Below are 22,941 nucleotides of genomic sequence, written 5' to 3' on the forward strand. Positions count from 1 at the left end.
CTTTGACCAATTAAGTCCCCCACACCCACCCCAGTCAATATCAACATCATCCTGACTTTAACAGGACACCAAATCTAATATATAAACTGACCATTGAACCGGACATCATTAGAAACAGTTTCCACAAAGCTCCAATTTGCTCACAGAAGGGAGGTCAGTGTATGGATGTTCAAGGTACCAAGGGTATAACAAGGGTGTGGTAGGTGCGTTCCGCCCCAGGTGCCCTCACTGAGGGGGGGGTGAGAAAATGGTGGGTGGCACTCACCACGGGGCCTGCAGCACTCCCAAGCCGCGTGTCTCGGGTGCCCACAGGCTCCACAATGTCCGCTCATTGCCTCCCCCCAGCTGTAGGGCAGCAGAGGCCCTGGCCCCTGCGACACGTCCCATCCCTATGGGCACTGCATGCCCCTTCCCTAAGGGCACCGCACCCCCGTCGCATCCTTCCCTAAGGGTGCCGCGCACCTCATCCCATCCCTCCCTATGGGCACCACGTGCCCCGTCCCTATGGGCACAGTTTGCACCGCCCCAGGTGCCCAAGAGGCTTCCTCCACCGCTGCAAGGCTCCCCATTTTTTCAAATTTCATGGAGTCTTCAACACTACCTCTAAAATCAGAAAGGTATACTGCCGGGCATTGGGGTGGGTGGTCCCCTAGCAGAATCCTCTCCTAACTCAAGAACCCAACACTACAGGCAAACACGCAAGTTTAGTGGACGGTTGGACAGGAACCCCGATCGTGGAGGTTTAATCTTGACCAATCATGGCAGCACCTGTTCTTCCCACCCATCAAGTTGATGCTGCACCGAGAAAGCCTATCAACAAAGCTGAGAGAAGATAAGCCCACCCCCAAAGCCACATCTCTGTCATGCAAGTCAGACTGGCATCCTCATCTGGGATTAAGTGGCAGAAGGCAATGGTTTTACTATTCACCAACCCTGAAGAGAAATATTCACAAGCTTGACAAATTAGAATAATAGAACCATAGAATTGTAGAAATTGAAGGGACTCCAAGGGTGACAGGTGGCTATCCAGCCTCTGCTTAAAAACCTCCAAGGAAAGAGAGCTCACCACCTCTCATGAAAGTCTGTTCCACTGTCAAATAGCTCTTCCTGACAGAATGTTCTTCCTGATGTTTAGTCAGAATCTCCTTTCTTATAACGAAGCCACTGGTTCAGGTCCTCCCCTCCAGAGCAGGAGAAAACAAGCTTGATCCATCTTCCATGTGGCAGCCCTTTAGATATTGGAAGATAACTATCATATATCTTGGGTACCCAGGCATCTCCCATAAATAATGAGACCTGTTGTATTTGGGTGAAATCCGGCCACACCTTTATTGACTACAGATGTAAGAGGTTTGGCATTGGCACTGGGTAGAAGCCCACCCCTTCTAGCCCATCTGCTGGTAGGACCTGGGGAGTGCTGTGACCTAGCCCCCACCAGGGCATCTGGACAGAAGCATCCCTTTAACAGGATAAGCCATTTTCTGTAGGGGCAGGCAGAGACAACAACCTCTCCTCCAACCAAGACTACGCCTATCCAATGCCTAAACCGCCACTCAAGCAAATACTCACAGCCAAACCGCTCACATCTGAAGCCAAGACCTTAAGCCTCCCACCTGTAAGTCATTTCACACTCCAGACACATGTACCCATCCTGCTGGAATAAGGCCTCTCAGTTGAAAGCGATACCAGGGCACCGAATCACCCAGCTGCCCAGCAGCAGCACCTTGTGTTTTATGGCTCAGTTGCCTTTCTTCCTTGCCTTGTTCATGCCTGCCAGCTCAGGGCTGTTGCTCCTGTGATCACGGCAACACCAACTCTCCAGTAGCTTAGATCCAAGCAGCAACCCTTTGAGATGTAATCAAGTTTAGAGTGATGTGTGTCCGGGCAAACCATCCTAATTTGACATATATGCTCAAGGGATGTGAACTGGCGGTGGCTGACCAGGAATGTGACCTCGGGCCACTTCACTTGTGCCACCATGGGAAGCAGGTGGCTAGACAGGATAGACCGCTACTTTGGTCTGATCTGCCAGGGATCTTCTCCTATTCTTATGAAATGATACAATGCTATTTTTTCCTCTTCTGTTTATTCTCTTTATTACATTTGGATACCAAAGAAAAACGATACTATTGAAAGCTTTTACAAATAATTTGGAAGTGTGTGTTGTTTTTATGATGTTAGCTGCTCTGAGCCCGGCCTCGGCCAGGGAGGGCAGGATACAAATAAAATTTTATTACAGTGGTACCTCAGGTTACAGACGCTTCAGGTTGCAGATGCTTCAGGTTACAGAATTCACTAACTTAGAAATAGTACCTCGGGTTAAGAACTGATGAGAACACAAATTAGCTAAAGTGGTACCTCAGGTTAAGAAGAGTTTCAGGTTAAGAACGGACCTCCAGAATGAATTAAGTTCTTAATCCGAGGTACCACTGTATTATTATTATTATTATTATTATTATTATTATTATTATTATTATTAAAACTTTTAAATGTCTTTTCACAGTGACAATGAATGAGGTAGGCACATAAAGCAGAGCAAACCCTCCGGCTTGAAGGAGCAGGCTTCCATTCTTTAATGCAGCAGCAACCCCAGCCACACGGAACAACTAATCTCAGATTGCTTGGCAGCATTTTGTTTGGGGGAAACTTGTTTCTCGCAGATCAACACGTGATTTCTTCCATTGTGTTGATTGAAATGTCTTCTCTCTCTGTTGTTCTTGTTTTAACAATTCATGAGCTTTGTAAGGAAGGGAGAAATGGTTATTTTTCTGTGAAATATAAGATTTACAGCCTTAATTAAAAGTGCAAGTTTTTACTTATCTGCTTACATGGAATAACAATTGTCCACGTGCAGCTGTTTCCTCCACCACATCACCAGCTGGTGAGCCGGAGCCTGTTTCTGGGTTTCAGAAAGAGTAATGCGACGTCTCTGACCCTTGAAGGTCAAACAGTGGCCTTCAGATGCCCCCTGCCCTTTAAAGGCTGGAAGAGGCAGCTAGAATGGTCATGGAGTTGATGGCCAAATAATAGATCATTGGCCCAGTTTGCAAGACACAGTAAACCATAGTTAAGAACAAAACTTGGCTTCCATAGGTGGCCTTTTGGGAGAGAAACAAACCCAGTGGATGGCATGAGAGGCCAGACTATTGCATTTCCCACCAAGGCAGCAGCAGCAGGACCTGAGAGGATGGGAGTGACTGCAGTTTCAGCCATGCACATCAGCATGCTGTTCAACCACCTAAAACGAACTGGGTGATTGTTTTGCAGACGCGGCTATTATTCTGGAGCAATGATGTTAAACGGTGTGGACATAGAAAGTGGCTTTTCTCATCTATGCAAGAGTCATTTTACAGCCTCTAGCTCCACCTGCTACAATTGTTTCTTACCACTCTTATATGTTGAAGAGAAAGCAGGTGATGTGCTTTGATGGCTGAAGCAGACATAAGATAAAATGAGAACGTGGAACAATTTCTACAGTTGTGCTCTCAGATCACCTTCAGAAGCAATCTGTCTCGCATGCAAGGAAACTGAGCACAGGCTCAAGGCCTTTAGTCTTTCCCTCATCCAGCAGGCAGCAGCAACAGGAACCAAGGATGGAAGAGCCAAGGCTGAACGCCATTCTCAACTACACAACTTTCAGAAGACATCTAAAGGCAGCCCAGTATCGGGAAGTTCTTTATGTTTGACATTTTATTATGTTCCCATCCTGCACTCAGTTCTCACCTGTGCTTCCTAGAAGCTGTCAGCAGGCAAGAGTGACCACACCCCAGGAAATGGCTCCAACAGGACAGCTAAACCAGGTGAGGGCAGCCAATAGGTCTCAAACCCTTATTGAGTTAGGGACTTGTCTATCCCCTGCATGTAAAGACAGGCTCTGGTGGATTGAGAGGATGAGACCAAGCATGGGTCTAATGGTCAAGAGGGTAGTTTCTGCACATTCTGTAGAGGGAAGTGAGGGGTAGATGGGACCTGTCAACCTGGGAAGGTAGCCCATCTAGGAGAAGGAAAACTCCAACCTCTGCTGCCTTGTGGGATATCTTCATGAGAAGAAAAGGCTAAAGAGCAAACCCTACACAAATCCAGACTGGAGTCACTAAGATGGTTGGATGGTGCCTTGTACGCCTCCTTCTGGCAACTCCTGCAGCCAAGTTGCTCCCAAACATCTCGCTCTGCTTTCCTTTGGACCCCATCAGCGAGGCCAAGATGGGGGTCTTGTCATCTGGGGCAGCCCAGGACCTCTAGGCACACGGCCCAATCTTGTGCCCCAGGAGGTCACTTCAGTGCTGCTAACACAGCAGTTTTGACAACACCCCCCAAGATGCACTCCATTGTCTCTTGGGACATATGGATGCCAACAACAAAACAAGATTAGTACTTGAAAATGAAATAGAGTTTACGTTGGGTATTCTATCTTGAGAGAAGCATAAGAGCATAAATCAGAAGCGTAGGCAAAACTTTGAGAGACAAGAGAGCACCTTTTGTTAAATGTTAACTGTGTAAATTAACTTACCCAGAGACACGAAGAGTTCTGTCACTTGGTAATTAGATTTTGCAGAGGTTTCCATGTACTGCAGGTTCTTTGTTTGTGCAAAATCCTTTGCCTCCTGGAGGAACAACATATCTATGATTTCAAGGAAGTAGACTGTGTGTGTGTATGTATACAGATATATAGATTCATATATAATCCTATAAAGCGTGTTCTCCAATAAATGAGAGCACGTGCTGCGGTGTGGGCCGCCGGGCCAGCCCTCTTGTTGCCAGGCAGGTTAATAGTTGTTGCCTGGCATTGCGATTGGATAACCGGGTTGCTGGGGCAAATTGTACGTTGCAAATTGGGTGGGTGGGACCATAGTCTTTAAATATTGGTGCACTCTGGTTTCTCTTTCTCTTTGCAAAGTGCATCGGATCACCCGCCCGCCCGCCCTCTTTTCCGGTTGACCTTGCTTTGCCTGTCATGGGGTCGTCTGCCTTGGCGCAGGGGCCTAGTAGGAATTTTGCCATTTGGTGATTGGCTGGGCCATTTGGTTTTTGCCTACTACTCAGCAATTTGTCACATCTTATAAGGTTGCAGTTAGGCATTGGTTACAATATGCTGGTGGTGGAGGGGTCAGGATAGGCTGTGCCTGCCCCTCCTATTGCGCTGAAGGGAATTCCGTTAAAGGAATCCTGGGGCTTGCCACGATTTTGTCCTATCCCTGTCATGGGATCAGGGCCGTCCAATCCCTGCCATGGAACCAGGGCCGGCAAGCCTTCGGGGAGCTGCTGGGGTGAGCGGCGTGGGTCCGATGCTTAGCTCAAATGACCCCCAAGTTTGACTTTCCCTTCTACTGGCTACCGATTGGACCTTGGGATGTCATTTCTGTCCCAGGCGGGGGGACACATAGTCATAACCAATGTCTAAACAACCACTCACTGATTTTGTATTTTAATAAAGTTGTGGCCAAAATAGTGCTCAAAACCCAAAACTAAAATTACGTGTTATGTGTGAAGTTATTTGAGGGGTGGCCTGGGGACCTACACACGCAACACACCCTCTACGCAACTCAAGGTGGGTTTCTTTCTTATTTATTTATTTATTTGTTTATTTATTTATTTATTTGCCTTCTTGAGTTAAGCGAGAGTGGTGGTTTATGTGTTTATTATTAAAAGGCACATTTTTGACCTGGAGAGCCAAATGCACCCCACCAACCATCTGTGATTCCTGCATTGCAGCAGGTTGGACTAGATGACCCTCGTGACCCTTCCAACTTTGCAATTCTATGATTCTGTGATGGGCTGCCACATACATGAGAAACTCCAAGACAGCTGTGTGAGATTGAGTGTTTCGGCAGAGGAATGTGTATATATGTATGAGAGGGAGACGGGGCGAGTGAGAAGGCCTACGTTTGTAAAGGCATTGGCCTAAATACAAGAATAACGTCTACCTGTAATGTGACCTCCCGTTCAGCAGAAAGGTCCAGTTTATTGCCAACCAAAGCTATAATTATTTCATCAGGAAGGAATTCCTTCTCCAGTTCTGCCAGCCACACTTTTGCTTTCTCCAAACTTTCCTGAAAAGATAATGTAATGGCTTTAGGGGTTGCTTGTGCGTAAGTTACTGCCGCTCTGGGCTAGGTTGCCTGGTTAAACCGTTTCTCACTGGACAGCCATCCACTCCGTGGCTGTTCAGTCGCTGGCAGAATCCGTCAGTGGGCGTTTCTTGAACCTCTTCCAGCACAGAAGTTCTTTGACGCCAAGTCGCCGCCTACTTTCCCTGCGCGGAAGTCTTCTGCGCAGGGTGGGTGTGGGCAGCGGAGGACCTGTGCTCTCCTCGCTGGTCTCCTGTGAAGAGTCCTGGAGCCTCCTCTCTGCTTCCCCCATCGGCCCCCCTCTATCCCTGGTGTTGCGCTGATTTTCTTCCCCAGCCGGAGACCTGCTTCTCTCCCTGCTTGGCCCCTCTCCAGCATCGCTGTGGAGCCTCGCCTCCTCCTCTAGTTCCGATGGCAGTTCCCTGACAGATAACTTATCTGTAAATAACTGATATACAAGCAATAATGGAGCTATAATTTCTTAAGAGAAATTAGGTTCTGTATTAGTGTGCGAAATGTGTCATGTGCAACCAAACAACATTAAAAAATGTGCTTAGGAGCAGCTATGTAGCTTGGGGGTCCTCCTGGATCCTTTGCTGTTGCTTGAGGCTCAGGTGGCCTCGGTGGCACTGAGTGCCTTCCATCAGCTTCAGCTGGCGGCCCTGCTATGCCCCTATCTGGACAGGGATAGCCTAACTACTGTTGTCTATGCTCTGGTAACCTCAAGGTTAGATTACTGCGTCATGTGGAGGGCTGCCCTTGAAGACTGTTCAGAAACTCCAGCTAGTGCAGAATTCAACAGCCAGTTTGCTCACCGGGGCAAGAAGGTTTGGCTCAACTGCACTGGCTGCCAGTTAGCTTCTGGGCACAATTCAAAGTGCTGGTTTTGACCTATAAAGCCTTAAACGGCTCACAGCCACAATTCCTCAAGGGCAGCCTCTCCCCATATAAACTGACCTGGACTTTGCAGTCATCATCTGGGGCCTTTTGTCATGTGCCTCCCCCATAAGAGGTCCAGAAGATGGCAACACAGGAATGGGCCTTCTCTGCAGTGGCTCCCCATTTGTGGAATGCTCTCCCCAGGCGATTGTTTCTATGAACAGTTCCATACTGCCAGCAGCCTCTTCCATACATCTCCACAAGTTACTTGTGGACTACTTGAGACAAATTTTTGGTAATGAAAGCTGTTCATTTAGAGAGGGCTCCTGGAGCGGAACTAAAGGGCAAAGACCATCAGAGGCCACAGCCTTACTTTGCATAAAAATTCACAATTCTCCACAATGTCATCATATTCAGCAAGTTTGACATCCTTCATTTTAAGACGTTTTCTTTGTCAGTAACACTTTCGTGTCTGATTCATACGTTATTGTGTGTGACAACATCAGCCTGGTTGACTTTTCTAGGAGATTTTGATTTACTCTGCTGTGATATTGTGATTGTTCCAACATGCTCCCAAATTGTCCTGGTTTAAGCCACTTTTTAAAAGGGTTTTCCAGGACTTGAAGGTACAAAAATGCACCAGAGCAACCTTTTCATACAAATACAGAAAAATATGACAACTTCTCCTTGGAAAATAAAGCAAAATTACACATTCAGAAATGGTGAAATGGGAAAAGGGAAAAAAGGGAAGGGAAGGCCTACGCAGAGCATTCCTGCCTTACCTTCCTCGTTATATCATAAACCAGAACAGCAGCATTCGCTGCTCTGTAATAGAGATGGCAGACACTATGGTACTTCTCTTGGCCTGCAGTGTCCCAGATCTCAAGCTTAATTGTGGTGTTATCCAAACTTAGAACCTGCGTGAAGAAGGAACCTAAAAGCAAAAGAGAAATGAATTGCTTTCCAGTAGAAGCTGCAGATACAATGGAGATTAGATTTTTGTTAACTAGATGGCCTTACTGGTCACGCTCATCCTTACACTTACACCTTGTGCTAATGGGCCACTTTGCAGATAATCATAAACCAAACCATGGCTTTGCACAAATGCACAAGTGTGAGGGCTCTGAGAAAGGAGATCACAGCTGCCGGGTTCTCCCGCTGCTGAACTGCCACGAGCAAAGTCTTGCTTGGCTTGAGATGTTGTCTGAGCCCAGACTCTTGGCTTGTTTTGCTCCAGACCACCCGTGCAGAGTAAACCTAAGAAGAACCCTTGGTTACTAGACCAGTTATTGTTTGGCTGGAGTGAGACAAGCTGCAAGCCCAGGGTTGAATGACATGCTAAGCCAAAACATGGCTTAATGGCGGCAGCTTGCTAACCAAGCCTCTTGGAACATTTGGTCAGGCTATATAGATATGACTTTTTATAAGTCAACCGCTTAGCCAATTAATAAATAAAGCTATAAATAAAGTCATAACGCTATCAGTGTGTGAGAGAGTGCAGGGATTGCCTCTTTCGGGATGAGAACTGCTTCAGCCATGTGTACATCAATGGAAAACAATGTTCAGGTCTACTGTTTTTTTCTCATATCCAAATAAATGAGATCAACTGATTTGCACTTCTGTCAACTTCCAGACTCACAAAGCAGCTTCAGTAATGTTCTGTATTAATCTTTTCCTACTCAAAAGTCAAAATATGGAACTTTGATGTGCAAGTAAGGTTCTGCACCTGCCCAGGCATTGCTTTCTTTTAAAATAACAAGGTGTGCCATGCTTGTTGAGAGCCTTCCTGGTGCCGGCCAGATGCAGAGATCCCTGTCCACTGGCCAATCGTCAGGGATGATGGGAATTGCATGTAGTCCACCTGGAGGGCACCAGGTTGGGGAAGCCATCCCTGTTAAATATGAAGTGGTAATAGACTACGCATCCATTCAGATTACAGGTGACTTTAATTGTACGACATGCCGTCTGTCGCCTGCATTCCCAAGGTGCACAAGAGTGCAGAAATCAATTGTTATATCGGTATATCAAGCCATCATATAGCTGAGAACCAAAGTCACTATGATGTTGCCCTTCCCAATTAATGAGTCTGCTCAGTGCTTCTGGCACTGCTGTTTCCCATTCCTGCACGTGAGCCACTTTCCCAAGTCTCCTTCCTCAACAGCCCTTCCTACTTTGTTGCTTCCTTGCACATAGAATCCCAGAATTGTGAAGTTGGAAGTGACCATGAGTGTCATCTAGTTCAACCCCCTGCAATGCATCCCTCAGCCTCTGTCCATTGCTTCTTTAACCCTGGACTATTTTGAAAGCATGTGAACTCTGCCACAATCACTTCCACGTCCACTTCATTTCCTAGCAATTGGCTGATAAATACTGGGAAGGGCAACTCTGGGCCCCTCTCAATGTCCTCATGATGCTTTGCAGGGAGGGGGCCCACGTGGTCCCACTTTCAAAATTGCTTGTGTATGTGATGTTAGCATATGAGAGTGTTGGAGGTGAAATACAGTGGTGCCTCGCAAGACGAAATTAATTCATTCCGCAAGTTTTTTCTTCTTGCGAGTTTTTCGTCTTGCGAAGCACGGTTTCCCATAGGAATGCATTGAAAATCAATTAATGCGTTCCTATGGAGACCGCTTGCCAGGCTGGCGGTGCGGAGAAGGGCTTTTCTCCCCACCGCAAGCCTTCAGGACAGGTACGGGAACAGAGGGGAAGGCGCGCAGCGCTTCTCCTCTGTTCCCGGGGCTTGCGGTGGGAGGAGGGTTTTTACTCCCCACCGCCAACATTCAGAACAGCATTCTGAATGTTGGCGGTGGGAAGGAAAACCCTCCTCCCACCGCAGGTCTTCAGGACAGCCTTCCGAAGGCTGGCAGCAGGAGGAGGTCTCTCCGCCCCACCGCCAGCCTTCGGAGGAGGTCCGAGGACAGTGGGGAAGACGTGCTGCGCTTCCCCGCTGTCTGGAGATTTCCCTATGGGCTTTCGCCTTGCGAAGGAAGCCCATAGGGAAATTCGTTTTGCGAAGCGCCTCCAAAACGGAAAACCCTTTCGTCTAGTGGGTTTTTCGTCTTGCGAGGCGTTCGTCTTGCGGGGCACCACTGTAGTTAAGCAGGTCACCCAATCAGGACCCAGGGGGTAGAGTCAGAGGGACTATAAAACCAGCTCTGGGAGGGGCGAAGGGGAGAGTTTGTTGGGAGTTGGGTGGTTGGTTGGAGTGGGAGTGAATTGGGATAGAGTCTGTGGGTAGGTTGAGTTAGTGTAGAGAAATAAGCTGAGTCAGGAACAGTTAGGAGCTAGGAAGACAAGTAAATATCTGAGAAGTGGTTTAGTGAGTGAGAGCAGGTAGCGGAAGTTAGAGGTCTGGATAGGCACCCCATGATTGAAATTGACCGATACCGTTTATGAAACCACACGCTTGTTAAACTGCAATAAATAAACAGAAGTTTATGTTCCAATTTAACCCTGACTGGACTCAGTATTGTACCAGGTAGGGCCTGGGTGGTGGCAGCGAGAAATAAAGTGGTGGCACAGGGATCAACAGACGGCGAAACGTCCGGGGACCCCGTGTGATCGCCACAGCGTCTACAAATACACAGACACACCAAGAGGTTCTTCCGCGTCTTCTGGCCACGTTCTTCACCTCCTCATCCGCTGCACTTCAGCAGCTGGGGGGGTGGATAGATGTCAATTAGCCATGCCCCCCCCACCACCACATGATGATGTTCAAGTTGTGCACTGTGTTGCTTTTATCACTGGGGGTCACTCTGTCACTACAGTTGCAAGGAAAGAGATAGTGCTCCATCCCTCTAGGGTGTTCTGTGCATGGTTGTCATGGAGACAATATTTCATTATAAAAATAGCTGAGGCTGTGCCAAAGCAGTTCCTCAGCCAAATGTTCATGACTTGCATCCTTGGCCTTATTCTGAGTAATTTGTAGCATGTCGGTTAATACAAAAGGCAGGGCCCCTTCAGCCAGCGTTAGGGTCCTACTCAGCACCATTCACTTACAGCCCACGGTAGGCAGAGAGTCCCGGAAGTCCTTCTTCACATAACGATAGGCTAGGCTTGACTTTCCTACAGCCGTGCTTCCCAGAAGAACCACTTTGAAAATGTAAGAATCTTTTAGGGAGGGGACATAAAGGTAGGGAGTGGCCTCCTTGTTCTGCACCCGTCTCTGAGCCATGTCCTGGAGAGGAAAAGGAAAAGGAAAGGGAATGACTTGGCAGCAATAGAGGCTCTGGAACTGAGAGAAAGAGGAGATGAAGCCTCACAACTAGGCTGCAGTAAATGGAACACTTTGCCGTTGGATAATGACATTTCTCAACCTTTGCAAAAAGTACAGTGGTACCTTGGGTTAAGAACTTAATTCATTCTGGAGGTCTGTTCTTAACCTCAAACTGTTCTTAACCTGAGGTACCACTTTAGCTAATGGGGCCTCCCGCTGCCGCTGTGCGATTTCTGTTCTCATCCTGAAGCAAAGTTCTTAACCCAAGGTACTATTTCTGGGTTAGCAGAGTCTGTAACCTGAAGCGTCTGTAACCTGAGGTACCACTGTAGTTCCTTTCAGGTGTATTTTTTGCCTCTGAAGAATGCATTATCAAAATGCATGGAGCTTTTTATATTCCACAATTAAGTTTTCCACATGTGGGCACACATCACACCTCTGTGTTCTGAGTTTTGGCATGCAACCAAGGAAACAGGGGCAACTGGCAGGCCCCCAGCTGGCTTCAGCCCACTGGCCAGTGTGGCAGGCAATCTCCAGTCCTTGGTGCAGCATCTGCGAGCTTCAGAAGCTAGGGCATGCTACTCTGCAGAGTAAACGCTACGCAACAGAAGTGGCTACTCTGCAGAGTAAACGTTACACAACAGAAGTAGCTGTGTGAGCATATTTACAAGCAGTTTATTCAGCACACATCAGGACGAAAGGGAACATGTCTGACCTCCTTCATGTCCAAAGCAAGACAGCTAAAGCAAAAGCTATACACAAATGGAAGTTCCCAGCAAGCTGTGCTGGAGTGTAAACAGACATGTGACACACAACAATCCACACGTCTGTTCTTAAGGTGGAACGGAATATCCCAACACTGAGAGGCACCATGAGGATGGAGTAAAGAAAAGGCCTATTCATGCAACCGATGACATTAAGTATCTCCTGGTCAAATAACATAATGATCCAAAGTATGGTGCTACTTTTAAAATGCCATGTAAACTACGATTTCCTTAAATACATTTTTATCTTACTTTTTGATCAATATGATTTTCTTCCTGGAGTTCATGCACAGCTTCCTTGCCTCTCATGCCTACTTGGCTGAATAAAGTATCCCACCCCAGTTATGTTCCTGCTCGGTTTGAGGGCTCTTTCATTGAGTGTCTATTTACTTGCCTGTTCAAAGCACTTAGATAGTGACAGCTGCTAGAGTGAGTGTTACCAAGTTGAGGGGCTGCTAGTGCCCTTGTACCTCCATTGCCAACGGTGTGTGACCTCGGATGAGCCCAGAGCATCAGTGCCACTAGCTCATCCACTTGCCTTGCCTTGCTGTCCTTGCGTGGACAGGCGGAGTCCCCAGATCCCGAGCGGTCCCCCGCCCCCGTCATGTGGAATAACGACTCAAGACAACGTGCTATGGGACTAAATTGGCCACAACTTTATTATGTTTCAGATCTAGGTAGACCTTTTTTTTTCTTTTTTTTTTGGCTGTGCAATATTTTACTTTATTTTTTTTTAATAAATATTTATTCAATTTTTCAATTTTATACAAACAAAAAAGAAAAAGAAAAAGAAAAATATTAAAAACAAATCAATTTCTATATCAATTTTTCAATAACATGTTTCTTTGACTTCCTCATACCTCCCCTTCTTGTTTTCTAGTTCAAAATGATTATCCAGCAAATCCTAATCTCTTAACATTCCTTTTAACTAACACCTTATTTTCCAATCAACTTTTTAAAATTTTATAACTTAAACAATATTTATCCCATTTCTTTTTATCATAACAGCTAGAGACCACATAAATTCAATCCAGCATCTTTCAAAGTTCATTAATTTTGCAATATTTCTGTAAATAGTCCTTAAATTTCTTCCAGTCTTCTTCTGCCGACTCTTCTCCCTGGTCGCGGATTCTGCCGGTCATTTCTGCCAATCCCATACAGTCAATCAACTTCATCTGCCATTCTTCCAGAGTGGGTAGATCTTGCGTCTTCCAGTGCTTTGCTATAAGTATTCTTGCTGCCGTTGTAGCATACATAAAAAAAGTTCTGTCCTTCTTTGGCACCAAATGGCCGACTATGCCCAAGAGAAAAGCCTCTGGTTTCTTCAAGAAGGTATACTTAAATACCTTTTTCATTTCATTATAAATCATTTCCCAGAAAGCCTTAATCTTTGGGCACGTCCACCAAAGGTGAAAGAATGTACCTTCAACCTCCTTACATTTCCAACATTTATTATCAGGCAAATGATATATTTTTGCAAGCTTGACTGGTGTCATGTACCACCTGTATATCATTTTCATAATATTCTCTCTTAGGGCATTACATGCCGTAAATTTCATACCGGTGGTCCATAACTGTTCCCAGTCAGCAAACATAATGTTATGTCCAACATCTTGTGCCCATTTAATCATAGCTGACTTAACCGTTTTATCCTGTGTATTCCATTTCAGCAGCAAGTTATACATTTTTGACATGATCTTAGTTTTAGGTTCTAGCACTTCTGTTTCTAGTTTAGATTTTTCCACCTGGAAGCCAATTTTCTTGTCCAAATTGTAAGCCTCCATTATCTGAAAATAATGAAGCCAGTCTCGCACTTTGTTTTTTAGTTTCTCAAAGCTCTGCAATTTCAATCTGTCTCCTTCTTGTTCCAATATTTCCCAATATTTCGGCCATTTGGCCTCCATATTGAGCTTTTTCTGGGCTTTCGCTTCCATTGGTGACAACCACCTTGGGGTCTTATTTTCCAATAAATCCTTGTATCTGATCCAAACATTAAACAAAGATCTCATAACAATATGATTTTTAAATGCTTTATGTGCTTTAACCTTGTCATACCACAGATATGCATGCCATCCAAAAACGTTGTTAAAACCTTCTAAGTCCAAAATGTCTGTGTTTTCAAGAAGCAGCCAGTCTTTCAGCCAGCAAAATGCTGCTGATTCATAGTAAAGTTTGAAGTCTGGCAGGGCAAAACCACCCCTTTCTTTTGCATCAGTTAAAATCTTATATTTTATCCTGGGCTTCTTGCCCTGCCAGACAAATTTAGAAATGTCTTTCTGCCACTTCTTAAAACAGTCCATCTTGTCCACAATTTGCAATGTTTGAAACAAAAATAACATTTTAGGCAATACATTCATCTTTATAGCTGCAATTCGACCCATCAAGGAAAGCTTCAAATTTGACCATATTTCAAGATCTTTTTTCACTTCTAACCAGCATTTCTCATAGTTATTTTTAAATAAATTCCCATTTTTAGCTGTCATATTAATCCCCAGATATTTCACTTTCTTCACCACAGTCAAACCTGTTTCATTCTGAAATTTCTCTTTTTCAAACAATGTTAAATTTTTCTCTAAAACCTTAGTTTTGGACTTGTTCAGTTTAAATCCTGCCACCTGACCAAATTCTTGAATTAATTCTAAAACTCTTTTGGTACTAGACTCTGGCTCCTGTAACGTCAAAACTAGGTCATCTGCAAATGCTCTCAATTTATACTGTTTGGCTCCGACCTGTATGCCTTTAACCAACCGGTCCCTTCTAATCATATTCAGCAAAACCTCCAGGACCGATATAAAAAGTAAAGGGGAAATTGGGCACCCTTGTCGTGTCCCTTTTTCTATCTTAAATTGTTCCGTAACCACATTATTTACAATTAATTTGGCCTTTTGTTCAGAGTATATTGCACTTATACCATTTTCAAAACCCTGGCCTACCCCCATACCCTGTAAGTTCTTTTTCATAAAACTCCAAGAAATGTTGTCAAAGGCTTTCTCCGCGTCCACAAATATCAAAACAGCTTTAGTATTTATGTTCACATCTAACTTTTCCAAAATGTCAATTACATTCCTCAAGTTATCAGATATATGTCTTCCCGGTAGAAAGCCCGCTTGGTCCTTATGTGTCTCTTCAATCAATACTCTTTTCAGTCTCTTGGCCAAAATATCAGCAAAAATTTTGTAATCCACATTTAGTAAGGATATGGGATGGTAGTTTTTAAGTTGAGTCTTTTCAGTCTCCGTTTTCGGTATAAGTGTAATGTAGGCCTCTTTCCACGATTCTGGTGCCCTTTTCCCTTCCAAAATCTCATTACAGACTTCCTTCAGAGGTTGGATTAACCAGTCCTTCAAAGATCTATAGTATCTGGAAGTCAACCCATCCGGTCCCGGAGATTTGCCCAATTGCATATTTAAAATGGCACCTTCTATCTCCTGGTCTGTTATTTTACAGTTCAACAGTATTTTACTTTCCTGTGAAATTTTTTGTAATCCATTTGTTTTCAAACATCCATCAATGTCCCTTTCATTCTGTGGCCCTTGTGCATATAGTTGCTTGAAGTACTTCTGGAAACAGTTTCTAATCTCATTTGGATTGTTTATGTCTTTTCCTTCTACTTCCAGGTTTGTAATTGTGTTTAATTTTTGTCTTTTTTTCAGTTGCCAAGCCAGTAATTTCCCACATTTGTCCGCCAATTCAAATGTCTTCTGTCTCATTTGTTTAATTTTCCATTCTATTTCCTGATTCATCAATTCCATATATTGTGTTTGATAGATCTTTATTTCTCTCAGAATCTCTTGTGACTTCGGCTTGGCTCTCAATTTTTTCTCACCTTCTTTAATTTTCTCCAAAATTTTATCTTTTTTCTCATTTTGCCTTCTCTTTTTTAATGCATTCTGTTGTATCAGAAACCCTCTCATCACAGCTTTACTTGCATCCCAGATTACTCTTTTTTCCACATTTGTTGGCAAATTTAATTCAAAATAGTCTCTTAAAGTCTTTTGGGCCTTGTTGTATACTTCTTCATCTCTAAATAAGGTGTCATTCCTCCTCCATCTGAAGGTGCCGGTTGTTGTTTGCTTCATCTCCATCTTTACAGCATTATGGTCAGAGCAAGTTTTAGGGCAGATCTCCACTTTTTTTATCTTTGGTGCCATTCCTCTAGTAATCCAAATTTGGTCAATTCTGGTCCATGTCATCTTGGCTTCAGAGAAAAATGTTCCCTCTCTCTCCAGAGGGTTCTTAGTTCTCCAAATATCAATCAAGTCCATGTTGTCAGTCATTTCGAAGAAGGTTTTTGGTAGTCTACCATCTTTGGTGACTACCTGTTTTTGCGCCTTGTCCATATTAGTAGATACAACTCCATTCATGTCCCCCATCAGGATTATATTGTAGTCCATAAAGTCCATAAGAGTTTCATGCAACTTCTTGAAAAATTCCGACTTCCCCTCATTTGGTGCGTACACGCCTACTATCAAAAATTTCTCTCCTTGAAACTGAATTTCAATTGCCAAATACCTTCCTTGTTCATCTTTGAGGATAAATTTCGGTGAAAATTTCTCCTTTGCATATATCACCACTCCTCTCTTTTTGACTTTGTCAGACGAAATAAACTCTTGCCCTAATCTTTTATTAACAAGTATATTCCTGTGTAGCCTCGTTACATGTGTTTCCTGTAAACAAATCAAGTCCAATTGTTCTTTTTTTAATATATGGAAAACACCTTTTCTCTTTCTAGGGGAATTCAGTCCATTACAATTCCAACTTAGAAGTTGCAGAGACATGATTAATTAATTAATTTTCCCTCCCACTGCACCAAGTTGTTGTTCTTCTTCTGTCGGTGGCTTATCTCTCCCTAAGCCGGGGCGTCCAGATATTAGATTTGCTATCTCCAAGAGTCCTTTTCCTGACACCGATGGGTCCTCACCAGATTCCACTTCCTTCTGTAGGTCCTCTTCGTGATCTTTCAGAAACTTGTCCTTGTCGTTTACTGTCCTTATTCTTATTTTCTTTCCTCTGTATTTAAAAGACAGGCCTTGGGGGAATTCCCACCTGAAGATTATTTTGTTTTTTCTCAACAAAACAGCCAGATCTCTGTAGTAAGCCCTTACATCCAAAATATGTTTAGGTATATCTTTGAAGATTTCCACAAAGGTGTCCTCAATTTCCAAAGTTCTTTGATAGTGTAAGTTCAAAATTTTGTGTCTTTCTTCCTTTGTTTTTAAAGTAATCAAACTATCTCTTGCTTTGTTCTTTCCTTGTCTTCTGCCAAGTCTAAATGCACTCACTATCTTAAATTCTTCTTCCCCCAGGTCCTTTTGCCAAAATTGTAACAATTCCTTTGTGAGAAGTTCTGCCAGATTATCTTTCTCACTTTCTGGCACGCGTCTGATTCTTAAATTCCTCTCCTTTCTTTGTAGATCTATCATGGACAGCAGATCTAGGTAGACCTTGGCTCAGGCACTGGGCGTTCTCCCTCCCCAGTCCCCAGCCGGGAACCTAGGGAGCATCAGGGTTATCCAGTGGGGGGGGATGGGCCGGCTCTGGAGAACATATGTTCAAGCAGAGATAGCCGCCCCCGTTACGCCGCCGCCGCAGGGGAGAGCAATGGCGATCTTTCGGCGTACGGTCAAAGCCTCCCTTCAGAAACCCCTTTAACGGGGAATCCTGGTATCGCCGCCGCAAAGAGGAAGATGGACTAAAGGATTCCGCCCAAGGCCTGATACCGCCAAAGTTGTGACGTTTTGCTACGGGAAAGGCGAAACCTGCCAATGCAGGGAAATTCCTTTCTGGCCCTTTAACAGCGACCTTAACGTAGCAGCGCCCGCATACCTGTGAAGAAAGGTTAACCTGCAAAACCTGTGAAGAAAAGTTAACCTGCAAAATAAGACATTAACTGAGGGTGGGTAGGGTGGGAGAAGCTCTGGAGCCAAGTGAGGATTCCCAGGTAAGATCCTCCCTCTATTGTGTGGGCAGGTAATCCCTCCCCTACCTGGCCTGGTCTCCTTGGCAACGCTTCCCCCAGGTGGGATTGGACAACTGACTGAGGTAGGCGGAGACCTCCAGGTATCCCACCTGAGGGAAGGCAAAGCCAAGCCTATGCTGATGGAGCTGCTCCAGATCTTGGGGCTGCGCGTGTCCATGCAAAGGGCGCCCCCCCCCCCGTTTTAAGCGGGGAGCGGTCATTGTGGAAGAAAATACCTCTGACCTGGACAGAATGAAGCATCTCTTGAGGAAGCTGAGAGACTTGAGTGGGGACCCAGGGACTAGAGAATGGGTTGGGGAGGGGGAATGTCCACAGATCATGGGGCAAGAATAGAAGAAGCAGAAAACTGACATGGTGCTGAAAAGCTGCTGAATCTCAGGGGCTACAATGGAGAGGCAGATGGTGGCAGCTGCTACTGAAGGGGAATCATATTTCTTTTTGGGATATCACACTTATTCCCAAATGCTGCAGATAACAGCACAGGTTATTCTTTTCACTCGTGCCTGGCCACTGTTCAGTTCCCTGCCCCCTTTTCTTCTTATGTGGCTGAGTGAAGGTGACAATAAGGGTGCTCCCATATTCTGGTCTCTTTCTTCAGCTTCAGCTAGTTCAACTGAAGGATCACTTTTCTCACATATGCCCACTCACTGCTTCAGACTGCAGAAATAGTCCCTTTTCAAGGGCCACATAATATTAATTCCACACTTGAAAGTAATCGAACCTTCAGCATGAAGCCGTTTACCTTCCTGCCACAGCAGTACCTATTTATCTACTCGCGCTGGTGTGCTTTCAAACTGCTTGGTTGGCAGGAGCTGGGACAGAGCAACGGGAGCTCACCCCGTTGCAGGGATTCAAATCACCGACCTTCTGATCAGCAAGCCCAAGAGGCTCAGTAGATTAGACCACAGCGCTACTTGCGTCCCTTTTTAATGCACCTGAACTTGGCCACCTCTACTCCACTTCAGCAGTTGGACACATGCCTTTACAGGATGGTGCAGAAGAGATAAAAGGTCAATTTTATCATACAAAGTGCTACTTTTTTTTTTTAAAGGAATTGTTCAATCTCCATTCCGAATGCTTCAGAGGGTCACTTCTCCTGGAGCTTAAGCTAGCCTCCAAGTTTCTAACACAGCAATACTTAATAGGATGTACCGGTAATCTTGCTTGAGTCTGAGGAGCAGCAGGTCCAGCACCAGCACTTGGCACCCCAGGGATCCAGGAGGGCCCCCCCATGGTGCCTCCAAGCCGCTATTTTAATTTCCTCAATGCTCAGAGTGGCACTGTGCTGTGGGAAATTAAAATAGCAGCTCCCCGGTATGACTGGTGTGCTGTTGTCACTGCCAGGTGACTGAGGGGGCCCATAAATATAAGGAGGGGGTCCCTCAGAGAATAAACAACTTTCATCCTGCTAGGATATGCACATCATAGTGAGCTCATCATTCTCTTTCCATCGAGATGAAGCAATCATTCCTTCTCTTCCTGCCCACATCGTCACACATTTCTTAGAAACATTCTGCAAATATAATTCCTGGGATCTTTGCGTAGTCCACACAACTCAGCAGTGGAAAATCAAGAGGTTGAGCCAAAAAAGTTGAGGCTATTGCTGCAGGTCTGCGGTGAAGGACTGGTAGTGAAATAGAGGTCTTGGGGCTGAGGAAATCCACCTGGTCAGAAGGTAAGGAGAGCCTTGCTGGATGTGCCATCATGAGTCCTCTTTCTCCTGCTTCTGCTCATCCAGCTCCCAAGAGGAAGGACCACCAAGTCTACTTTTCTGCTGGGTCTTCCCCTTCTAGCAACCCCCTCAGCTACAACTGAGAAGAGAGGAGCTAGCCGGAAAGCAGGATGGAGGGGAAGGCCTGGAGAACATGACCCAAGAAGCAGCTGCAGTCTGGGACACCTCAGTGGCATCCCAGCACTGGAGGATGACAGCACCAGAAGCAAAGCAAGGGAGTAAGGAGAGGTAGCTCTGGGCCCATTACATGGAGGCGGCTGGGGAAACCTGGGAGGAGCACAACCTGTTGCACTGCCACGATTGCAATCCTGCACAAGCCACACAACTTGCCAACGTGCAACAATGACAGGGGAGTGGGAGGCATTATTTATCCCAGGCTAACCCTGGGCCAATCCCCAAAGTGGTAAAACTGTCCTATTTAGTAATAATACTGCTTAGCATTTATTACATGTTTGAAGCATATATCTTGTTACAAGCTTTAAAAAGAACTGTGGTCAGTGGCGTAGCGTGGGGGGTGCAGGGGGGGCCGGCCGCACCGGGCGCAACATCTGGGGGTTAGGGTTAGGGGGCGCAAATCCACAGGTTAGGGAGCGCAAATTCACGGGTTAGGGGTGCAAATTACTTGCCTTGCCCTGGGTTCTGACAACCCACGCTACGCCACTGACTGTGGTCGCATTGCCTCCCATATTGCAAAAAGGAAGTTGGGTTAACTGAGTTCAGGTCAGAGGGGAGATTTAAGTGAGAACTTCCTGAACTGTAGCTGAGAGGGCTGTCCAGTGGGATCCTTGCACAACAGACCCACTCCCCCCCAAAAAAAAAGTTTTATGAAAAAGAAAGTGACAGGAAAATGCACAATAAAGTGCAAGACACTTTCTTGATGCCATGTCCTCTAACCTCCCCACAACAAACGCAAATGAATGCTCAGTACACAACCAACATCATCTAATCTCCCTGCAAACAAATCAGGATGAATTCTCAATGAACAGGTTACCAGGAAGGGCCCTTAGTTTTTAGCTGTTTGATCCTATGGCTATTTATTTGCCCAGAAGGAAATGTTATTGAATTTAGTGGAACGGCAGTCCTTAGCAGTGCTACCCCAGATACTAATCGCCTAGTTGAAATTTGTAGTTTGGAGCACCTTTGGTTGTGGAAATGCTGTCCCATGTAGTAGTAGAATAACTATTACTATTTCTAATGTCTTTAATGGCTAAAGCTAATGCCTGACAGAAATAATCCACACTGGAAGCAAAATAGTTCCTCTTGCAAATTCGCCATGCAAGTCCGTATGGAGCCTGATTATCCCTTGTATATTCCTACTAGTTTTCTAAATGATACAAGGCCCATTTTATGTGAGGACTAATCTAACCAGTTTCTCTTTTAGCTGAACATTCACCCACCTCTCATCCAGGCTGTCCATATCAAAGCAAACAAACCTTTCTGGTAGCTGCATGTCACAAGTTATATATTAGCAAGTCCCATTCCTCTCATGGGTCACTGAGTAACCGTTTTGCTGAGTTTCTTCTACTAAGCATCTGGGTGCTTCTCTCTGAAGATCTTACCTTTCCAGACGTTCCTGCCGTGTTCTCTCCTTTTCAAGATTTCTGCTCATTTACTTGGGGGTGCTGAGGTGGGAGAATGGGCAGCCTCGGCAGTGGCACAGCAAAAGCAAGACTTCTCCAGTCAGGGAAGGGCTCCTGTACTTTCCCAGCCGCCTACTGCTTTTATCAGCAAGCTGACCCAGAGTTTAAGGTCCACTGATTTCCCTCTTGGACAGTCACCTTCAGAATTGCGCTGTAAAGAATGCAGAGCCATAAAACCTGATGATCCAGGTGAGTTGCAGTTGGCAGGGGGTGTTTCTCACAGGGTGGAGCCCTGCACAACTCAGTGAACCTCAAAGCAAAACCTCTGCCTGATACCTGTTCCTAGCCATTTCCCACAACTGATTTATAGACCACCTCCTGTTTGGGTTTTCCTTTTTTAAAAAAAACTGCAGACACTAGAAATTCAGGGGATTAACTAGAACTACCTATTTATTTGCTAATTTATTTTAAAAACAAAGAGAGTACCCTCGTCATATTATCATATCACAACATGGTGTTATGGGTCTTTGCACTGACGTTGTAAGGGAGTTGATCCCAGACTTAAATAAACACACGAAAAGGCTTCCATGTGTTTTTGATTAAGCCTAGCTTTGCGTGCCATTCAAGACCAGAGCGCCTTTTATCTATCTCCTCGCCGTCTGATCTTACCTGGGCTACAGCCAGCCATACACCCCATGGCCTCCTCCTCCTCTTCACCCTTCCCTACAAGGAATGAGTCATTCTTGCCGTCTTCTGAAAGTATTATGTTAGGAGCCACTTTCTGCAGCCGTGTCAGTCCACTGAGTGACAAAAAGTCTTGTGGCATCTTCAGAAATAACGAATGTTATGGTGCAAGTTGTGACGACGCCACTGTAAGACTCCACAAGACCCTTCGTTGATTAGGAACCAAGTTTTGCTGAAACTTTTACCCACCTAGTTTGTTCTAAAAGTCTTCAAGAAAACTTTTGATAATGCACATCAGATAGAAAAAATGCAAGAAACGACATTCCGACTAAATATTAGGAAGAGCTTTCTGACGATAACAGCTGTCTGACAGTGGAACAAACTACCTTGGAAAGCAGCAAATCTTCTTCATTGTGTTTTTTTTAATAAAAAAAAGGTTGGCTGTCCATCTGTCATGGATGCTTCAGCTGTGATCCCTGCATTGCAGGGGTGGGACTAGATGACCCTTGGGGTCCCTTCCAGCTCCCCAGTTCTATGTCTCAGTGAAAGACAGTGAACATCCAATGGTCACCAGTCTCATGTACTGCACTCTCATTCTGCATTAGCCGCTTGTTGCATGAAGAACAGGAAGAAAAAAGTAGCAAGCATTTCTGCAATCCTAGGAGCCAACTCCTAGGGCCTGAGGTCCCTTCGACTCTCCCCGATAAAATATTTGAGGGGGCCACTCCCCCCAAGTTGATGGGCATTGTCATTCAACTGAGGTGTGTGCATCAATTATGTGGGGCAGGCCTTACCAATATTTTAGTCAAGTTGGCCCCCCTGTCTACAATGGTCATTTCCAATCAAATACGAGCTCAAAAGCTAGCTTGAAAAAGCTGCTCTCTTTTAAAAACAGCAACGGAAAATGCCAAATAGCAAAAGCTCTGGCAGATTGTTTTCGGATTGCAAAGAAAAGCCCCAGGTCCATCTCCTCAGCCCAGCCACACTTGGCTTATCACTAATCTTGTTTCTTTTTCACTGAATGTATGGTTTTCCCAG

At 45.2% G+C, this 22,941-nt stretch overlaps 1 protein-coding gene across 2 annotated transcripts; it reads right to left on the reverse strand.

Moving 5' to 3' along the window:
- Positions 1-986: 986 nt before the first annotated feature.
- RAB17 (RAB17, member RAS oncogene family) lies at positions 987-21,450 on the reverse strand. 2 transcript variants are annotated; one of them, XM_083573089.1, is made up of 6 exons: positions 21,199-21,450; positions 10,947-11,124; positions 7,730-7,881; positions 5,925-6,050; positions 4,511-4,604; positions 988-2,737 (listed from the first exon to the last, which is right to left on the reverse strand). In XM_083573089.1, exons 2-6 carry the CDS (start codon positions 11,119-11,121, stop codon positions 2,613-2,615), a joined length of 672 nt encoding a protein of 223 aa, XP_083429215.1. In that variant the 5' UTR covers positions 11,122-11,124; positions 21,199-21,450; the 3' UTR covers positions 988-2,612. The 2 variants fall into 2 exon arrangements, with proteins under 2 accessions (XP_083429216.1, XP_083429215.1); XM_083573090.1 differs by lacking the exon at positions 21,199-21,450 and having other exon boundaries at positions 987-2,737; positions 10,947-11,142.
- Between the last annotated feature and the right edge of the window lie 1,491 nt (positions 21,451-22,941).

This window comes from Podarcis filfolensis, assembly GCF_964270895.1.
Source record: "Podarcis filfolensis genome assembly, chromosome: 1".
NCBI classification, from domain to species: Eukaryota; Metazoa; Chordata; class Lepidosauria; order Squamata; family Lacertidae; genus Podarcis; species Podarcis filfolensis.